We start from the raw sequence: 9,156 nt of genomic DNA on the forward strand, positions 1-9,156 counted from the left end.
GTACATATTCATGTGTGTGTCTTTAAGTCAAGAGCATCCTCTTTGGTTGTCTTATGTCCCATGTCTCTCCCAAGTCAGGAACATCCCAAATGGCTGCCTCATGTTACACATCTGTCCAAAGTCATCAAGAACATCCTCAGTAGTTGTCTTATGTCCAATGTCTGTCCCAAGTCAGGAACATCCCAAGTGGCTGCCTAATATTACATGTCTGTCCAAAGTCGTAAATAACTTCCTCATTAGTTGCCTAATATCACATGTCTGCTCAAGCCATGAACCTCCGCAGTGGTTGCCTTATGTCACATGTCTGTCCTAAGTCAAGAACCTCCTCAGATGTTTTCTTATGCAAGCAGAAACACAACATGACTATAAATATTTGCATTTATGCAACACTTGGATCTTTCCTTTCATAAATACATCAATAAAATTTGAAAAATGGCAAGTTGACTAGAATGGCCTAAACACAAAATAAAGTATCTGTGAGAATAAGTTGGTTTACATTATTTGTCGTCCCATTGCAGTGTATTTAACATATACCCCACATCCCTCCTATTCATATTGTCTAAGAAATTAACCCGTATCAGATTCTGTATATACATGTATATACATGTATAAGAAAATGTGGTATGAGTGCCAATGAGACAAATCTCCATCCAAGTTACAATTTGTAAAAGATAGACCATTATACTGTGGATTCATTTTCGTTGTCATCAGGCCACTTCTATTTTCATGGATATTTGATTTCGTGATTCTGCCAATCTTTGCATACCAAGTGTACTGAAAATTTTAAATTCATTGAACATTTGAATTTGTGTTTCACGTGTGCCCACGAAATATGGTATCCAACGAAATAAAATGAATCCACAGTAGGTCTTCAACATGGAGCCTTGGCTCACATCGAACAGCAAGGGGCCCAAAAATGTCTAGTGTAAAACAATTCAAACTATGTATACATGTATACTGTAAGCTGACTGAACTACATTGTATCTGACCATCACTATTTTTTAGAATTAATAAACATTGGTTGGACATACATTTACATTATGTTTGTAACAATGGTTTAATAATTGCAAGTAATATAATGATTATTGCATTTTATTGTACAATGAACATGTACATTTTTATGACAAATTGGGTCATCAAGGCAACAGCTGAATTCTGTATTGAGGAAAAATGATTTGATTTATTGCTCGTAAATTAACCAGTAGAAAACCCTTCTACATGGATTAGATTACAAATATGTTTTACCTTGTAAGTAAATTTTGTGATTATTTAATGAACTATCTTTAACTATTTAGATGGTTATCAAAGTATTGTAACTCACAAATGCATAATATTGATAATTTTTTACCTGTGAAAAGAACTTTTGAATCTTTTCAAAAGTCAGATGTTTAAAAGTCATTTAAATAATCATTAAATTGATCCCATAACTTTTAAAAAATGATTGCTGATGAAATAAACAGAATCTAAATAATTTATGAAGTGTTATGCACATCAGTATGCAACAAATTAATGGAGTTCATATGCTAATGTAACCTACTACGTTTTTTGATTTACATGTAAAATAATAATAAGATTAATGTACGTAGACTGATCTTTTTGTATGATGTCTGTCCCATGATCTATTGGAGGTCGCTTTTCATGGATATTTTGTTCAAGTATCAAGCATGTACCAAAAGTTACCCTCAGTTTTTGATCGCTCATAAATATCAACAGGAACCCAACGGCACAAAAACACCAAAAGACATCTCAAGGCTAACACATATATACAGTCTTCAACAATTAAAGATGTCTAAATAATATGTCAAGCTCTAAATTGCTCCAAGTAATAAAAAAAAAATTGTGATTTAAATTTCATTTTTCATTTCAATATGTGTAGGCTGTTGTTTTTGAGGTAACAAACGACATCACCACAAATCTTAAATGGTGTTATTTAGTACAGGCAAGATGCAGTCTTCATATACATAGATCCTTTTAATATTAAAATACATAATTTTAAAATATTAGCTGTCTGCACAGAAAGTTGGACACCTATTAGATGTGGTTTTCCATCTGGGCATGTTTTTTTCCGTTTTATAGTATGTTGGTTTTGTAAGATATGAAGTGAATCCAAATAAAAACTTTCTTATTTGTATATAACACCATACTGATATTTTAAACAAAGTATTCAGTATTTTTCACTGTTTAAACTACAATATTAAAAGGAAGATGTGGTATGATTGCCCATAAAGGCAACTCTCTGCAAGAGACCAAATGACACAGAAATTAGCAACTATAGGTCACCGTACAGATTTCAACAATGAGCAAAGCCTGTACTGCTCATTCACCTCTTAAATGCTCCAAAATGACAAATATTAATTATAAATAATTCAAACTTACAGCCTAACTTATGTACAAAAAAATAAAAGAAAAACAAATATGTAACACATCAGCAAACCACAACCACTAATTACAGGCTCCTGACTTGGGACAGGCAGATACATACAGAATGTGGTGCGGTTAAACGTGTAAGCCGGTTCCCAACCCTCCCCCTAAATGTGGTTTAACAGTTCAACATAAGAACGAACAATAAAAATCAGTAGAAAAGGCTTAACTCATCAAATGGATACAAATAGAAATAAATCTAACAAAAACAGAGTGGACATGGCCGGGTACTTGTATATCCCAACAACAAAAAGATACTAATTATAATAAAGAAGATGTGGTATGAATGCCAATGAGACAACTCTTCACAAGAGACCAAAATGACACACAAATTAACAACTATAGGTCACCGTACAGCTTTCAACAATGAGCAAAGCCCACACCGCATAGTCAGCTATAAAAGGCCCCCTTATGACAATGTAAAACAACTGAAACGAGAAAAATTAGAAAAAGAAAGGTGACCTTCTGCTGTTGTCTGGTCCATGCATGGTCGGGTTGTTGTCTCGTTGACACATTCCCCATTTCCATTCTCAATTTTATTAGACAAATTTTTGTCTTGCCTGCAAAGTGATAAAAACGAAAATGTGCCTATGAGTTCACTGCCTAAACTATTTAAATAAAACTTTTTCTCTAACTTTTAGCCAATTTATACTATACCCTATAGGTTCATTATTTTATAGTCAATGTGGTTCTTTTGACATAGTTCTTCATTTATCAGAGTATAATTATAAAGTAAAATTGTCTTGCTGTCATCATGTAAAAAAGTGGACCATTACTTATAAAGTCACATAAAAAGAACACATCTTTTTTTATAGTTCATTAAAAATAAAAGAATGAATGATCAACATTAAGTTTTTCATGATAAAGTCATTTCCTAAATAACAATCAGTATTATTAATTTAGTAACACATTCAAAGTTTTCTAGGTAATTGACTTTGTACTTTCAATAATATAGACAGAAAACCTATATTTATACGTAAAATGTTTGACCAATTTAATTTGACTAACCATCCCTCAGCTAATTCAATAGAGTAATATATCGTAGTGTGTATATGACTTATTTACATGGGACAAATTGATTTCTGGGTTTTAGATACATTAGTTGAACATATTGAAATGAGGCAGAAACTTACATTGTAAGAAGTCTGTATTACTTGTAACATCTGATTATAATGTCTTAAAGTAAACTAAGTTCACAATATGTACTTGTATAGAAAAGGGGGGTGTAGTCAACCAATGGCGTTTTTTTTTTTTTAAATAAGATGGGGTCCATGTAAAGACCATGCAATGGGTGATACTTGGTTAATGAAGATCAATAAATTACAATCAAATTTACCTTCAATAAAGATTCATGAAAAATAGTACGAATAGTGTTCCCTGAAATAGAGAAGGAAAAGTATGAATTGTTTGTGTTACTGTGCTACAGGATGGTAAAATTTAAAAAAACACATCATGTTAACAGAATTGTTCAGCCAAAAACTGTTAAATATTTGTAATAACACTTCAACTTGTTTCTACATGTACCTTTGACATAAATATACATGTTGATACTATAATAAACCCGTTCTTCATATCCTTGCATTTCTATGTGTTTTCATCTCTTCGTCTTTGTTAAGAAATTTAGAATAACTGATATAAAAAGAACTGCTTACTCTTCCAGAGCACCTGAATTAACCCAGCTGGTTTGGGTGATGTTGTAGTTGCTCAGGCCACACTTAAAAATATTTTGGTTTGCCCAAACCCTACCCAAAGGTTGAGACAGTGGGTAGGTAGGTAGGCATTTTCTTTTTTTTTTCAAAAAAAGAAATTGAAGTATCGGGTGTTTATTAGTCTTCATGCCTATTTGATTAAAAAAAAAAACTTCTTCAAATCAGGACAATAAAAGAATTTGAGTAGGCAGCTTTTTTCTGGGTAGGTAGCCTTTGGGCAAACAAACCTATTATTTATTATGGCCTCAGTCTTAAGTTTTCTATGCAGTGTTTATAGACTTGTTAGTCTTTTTGTTGTTGTTTTTTGCCATGGAGTGGTGAATTTTCTATTGACCTTATGACTTTTGAAAGATCCATTGACATCAACATAATTTTGGACATTTTATTGATGCAGATAATATTTTGTCTTTTCAGATGAATTTGTATAATAATTTGTGTAGAATAAGACATTGATAAAAGGATTGTCACATCATGCTTCCTGAATCAGAGAAAATGAATGGTTCCACTGTCAAGTCAGAACCCTCTACTGAAATAAAGGAAGAAATAAAAGAAGAAAATCCACCTGAACAAAACTTGATGAAAAATCATACAGGTCCACCCAGTAATAAATTAACAAATGGTGAAACAGGTCTGAATTTAATCAATTACTCTAAACTAAATTTGATGATTAGTATGTTACTTGCTGTTTTAAGGAGATGTGGTATAATTGTCAATAAGGCAGACAACCACCAGAGACCAAATAAGTTTACTGCAAAGCTGCTTAGACGTACATGTCTTTGTGATAACGTTTTATTGCTAAAATCAACAATGAAAACTTAAGATGGCGTAATCAGTTATGTCTAATATAACCATCAGCATATTGACAAGATTCAAGTATTGCTTTTCAAATTTCTATGTAAGATTTGTCACTTAGATATATGTATGTGAAGTTTTTTCTATTGATTTTTCTGCTATTTTTGTCCTTAATGAAGCTCTGTAAAATAATGTCAATTCCGCGTACATTTATCAAAACATTTTCTTCTATTTAAAATTGAAAAAAATCTCATTTTGTGAACATTTCCTTATTAAATCTATAAATGTTATTTTCAAGAAATTATGACTTCATTTGAGAAATGAAGAATTAAAAGTCTAACTGGAATATTGATCCATATATATGTATATATTTACAAAGTTGAAATGACTTCAAGCTTTAGAATTTATAATGAATTCCAAGTAACTCAGTTTATGGTACAATTAAAATTATAAGAATTTTCAAAATATTGTGTACAATTCTTACACAGTGTTGAACTTATAAAGAGATACATGAAGCTGTATTGTATTTTAAGTTTGCATACATAAAACAGGTTTTACTGTTGCAAATGAATTTCCTTAGTGACATGTAGTTGATGTTTTTAAGCTGAATTTGCAACAGTAAAACCAAATATTTATATGTTGGGTTCTAATATTTATTGATTTCAGGGGTAAAGTTTAACAATGAATGTAAATGTTTAATGAAGTGAAAATTTTCTACAAGCTTATAATATATGCAAAATTTGTCAAAAAGTGAAAACAACATGTTATAATTTCATACGTCCAAAGTTCTTTTCTGGATTTAATTTAATCAGTAACGCTCAAAGCCCAATATTTGAAAGCACAGGATGTATAAAGACCAAAATAGTTAAAGAACTATATGATCAAAACCATGATAAAGTTATCTAGATCACAAAATTATGTATCCACAAAACTACTAATTTGCTTCAATCCATGCAAAATTTATCCCCATCATACTAAATGAATACACATGTTAACTTTAAGAATGGTAAAATTAGAAATTTAAAGAACAACACACAAACGAAACCAAATGAGCTAAAGAAGTACCCTTTAGCAGCACAGCTTGTGCAAGGTGGTTTTAAATCTACTTGAAAGCAGTTTTATCTTGAAAAGAAACTGAACTGGTCAGAACATACATTTATATGTGTTTGACATTGAGTCTTATTAAAATAAAAATATTGTATGTTTTCAGAAAATAACAACCAGAAAGGAGAAATGAGTGCCAATGTTAAACAGGAGAGTAGTGGGCAAGGTATGGTCTTTTATATTGGGTATTGGAAATACTTGGAAGAAATTTCCTTCAGGAGTTATCAGTCATTTGTTTATATTTACTATCCTTGATAAAACCATACATTAGAATATTGATCAATATTGAAAACACAAAATATGCTTACATAGTATAATACTAGTATAATACCAAAAATAACTGAAAAAACATGTTACTTTCTTTAGCTGTATTACATAGTTTATTTCAATGCAATATCCTAAATTTAGAACTTATTTGGTTAAAATGTCATAATTAATATAATGTGAGAACCAATTGCATTAATTACAAAATTATCAATTGGAAATAATGAAAAAAATGGTAAATTGAATCCCCAATAATCTTATTAATTATAGAAATACAAAAAAAATAATAATTGTAATAGGCTCAGTAAACGTGAAGATGATATGAAAACATACAAATTTGTTTTAGCAGTAAAATGTACATGAATACAATGATTTCTCAAACTACAAAAAATAGAGAAATTTATATTTATCCTTGTCTTAGCTGTCATCAGCAAAATTTAATGCATACTTAATAACAAAGGTCAGAGAAGGAAGTTTACAAGTTACATTGACAAAAAACTATATAAAAAAAATTGATATACGTTTTACTTTATTATAGATATTATAGTTGTTTTAATTGTAAATTAAAAAACTTGACCAGATAAAAAAGTTTATTAATTGTATTAATATTTTGACAGGACCTGGTACAGATAACAGTTCGTCAAAATTACCGAATGAAAATGTTCCCACTACTCAGAGCATGCAGCAACCTCCATCGTCATCACAACAGCCGATTGTGTCATCACCGCAAGGAGCATCTGTGTCGTCATCTAGTAAAACTGTAATGTCGAACACTACTTCTATGGCTCACTCAATGGCAAGTGATAGTCATTTCTTACAACAACAAAGTCAGATATTTGTGTTCTCAACTAGAATGGCGAATGATGCAGCTGAATTAGTGATGGCGGGAAAATACAAAAATATTCTTAACTTTCATACGGATCAACCAGAAACACAGAACTTTTTACAGGTAATGAAGAATGAGAATTCTGTTAATCTATTATAATACTAACACTCGAGTAATAGGGGCTATAATGCTATCACCTTGTCAGTTCATCTTTTAGTATGTCAAACAAATATTTTTGCTACACTTTGTTTCATGGACTAGTGAACAAAGTTTGGGTTATATGTTTACGTGATGATTGATTAAAACCTCTATCTACATAGGAGGCAAGCAGTAAGCAGTATGCACCATAAGGCACTAGTCAGATACCTCAGACTAGTAAAATTTTAATTGGACTAATAAGTTTTTGCGAGTATTTGTTCAGACACATAAAAAAAAATTTCAAATATTGGTCTTCAGACTAGTAGTAGGCAAAGATTTTGGTGCAGACTACTGTAAGATTGTGGATATTTTCCATAGTTTGGTCAAACCAATGACATTAAAGTTGGGATTTACTACTAATTCTTTTATAGGCAAAATTTAAAAAATATCGGTATTTGTTTGTCCACCTGTGATAATAGCATTTTGGTGATTTAAAAATAGGGTTGCAAGTAAACAATTGAAGCAGACATTTTATTGGCACTCATACCACATCTTCCTATATCTATTTTAAAAGTCTGCATGTATTTTATGTGAAAATTTTGAGATTCAGTGGTGTTTGTGTTTTTTTCCGTTTTTTTAAATAACAAGTTTTTTTACATATCTTAAATCCAGGTTATACAGCAGATTTTATAAGTTAGAACATCATACATTTGTAATAAAACAGTTACACAATATATTATCTCACAACAATAGTGTATCTTGACAATAGTAAAACTAATTCTAAAATACAATATAAAAGCACTTTTATGACAATGGTTTGTAGAAGAGAAACAGCTTGGTTATAATCTATGTACTAAATTATCACATTATATTATTAGATTATAGTTCTGATCATCATTGATAACATGTTTATCTATTGATGAACTATTTTACATAAGAAAAGATGTTTTTCACTATTTTTTTTCAATTTCATAGGCTTTTCTGAACATGCTGCAATTTTTTCAATAGTCCCATGCTGTGTTGAAGGACATAGACAAAGTTTGCATTCTCCTGTTAATCCATCTTCAATTATCTACTTCTGTCTGACTGCTAGGGCTATTCCATTATATTGTATGTGGGAGGGTAGGAGGGGACTTTAAAAATATCCCTACAACCAAGAACCATTTTTTAGATGATTGTGCATAATGGTAATAGAGGCATACTGAAAAAAGACCCATGACCAATAATAAAACATCCCTTCCTATCCTCCCACATACATTTTAATGGAATAGCCCTAGCAGTCAGCCCTTACTTGAAATCTTTCATACTTGGTAAGATTGTTTGTCATCATGTATGCTTGATTATACTGTGCCACAAATATAACATTTGTAAGGTTTTCACCGGTGTGTTGTCATTGTACCACTATTTAGGTTTGACCATTTCTGCTGGAGTTATTGGACTTTTGCCAGTTTTTTGTCTTTTAAATAAAATTACAATGTGTGAACCTTGGAGACCATAGGTCTCAAAATATTCGTTTATAATAGGATTGTTAAACAGGCTGTGTACTCTATTAGGTAGTGTATAATTGACTACATAATCCTCACATCCAACAACATTGAAATTCAGGAATAAACTTTTTGTCTTGTTATAAACTTCCCGTGAAACTCAGGTAATTTCATGTATGTGCTTTGAAGGATCTTTATGGAAAACACCATTTTCTTTCATCATGAAGGAGTTGAAAGTATTTGTTATGATTCTAGAACACTTCACAAGTTTTACAATAAGCCAAAATCATTAAAAAATAATATGAAGTGCTGTGTTTGTCATGAACAGGAAAATTATGTGTAAATGCAAACTAAATGGAAGATGGTGTGTGGAAATTCTTAATAGAAATTACAAAAGAATACCTTGTATTAAAATACT

General features: G+C 30.9%; 2 protein-coding genes across 6 annotated transcripts in view; one reads left to right on the top strand and one right to left on the bottom strand.

Annotated features, from left to right (window-relative positions):
• The window catches only part of LOC139480884 (trifunctional purine biosynthetic protein adenosine-3-like), a 483,263-nt gene that overhangs the window by 138,593 nt on the left and 335,514 nt on the right, over positions 1–9,156 (bottom strand). The window lies entirely within an intron of this gene.
• LOC139480883 (B-cell CLL/lymphoma 9 protein-like) overlaps positions 1–9,156 on the top strand; it is a 48,509-nt gene that overhangs the window by 31,880 nt on the left and 7,473 nt on the right. For all 5 annotated transcript variants that reach the window (XM_071263809.1, XM_071263811.1, XM_071263810.1 and 2 more), the window contains 3 exons: positions 4,545–4,758; positions 6,133–6,192; positions 6,908–7,239. In XM_071263809.1, the coding sequence (XP_071119910.1) occupies positions 4,602–4,758; positions 6,133–6,192; positions 6,908–7,239 (549 nt within the window). In that variant the 5' untranslated portion in view covers positions 4,545–4,601. The remainder of the gene's footprint in view (positions 1–4,544; positions 4,759–6,132; positions 6,193–6,907; positions 7,240–9,156) is intronic.

Source organism: Mytilus edulis, chromosome 7 (assembly GCF_963676685.1).
Source record: "Mytilus edulis chromosome 7, xbMytEdul2.2, whole genome shotgun sequence".
In the NCBI taxonomy this organism is placed as follows: domain Eukaryota; kingdom Metazoa; phylum Mollusca; class Bivalvia; order Mytilida; family Mytilidae; genus Mytilus; species Mytilus edulis.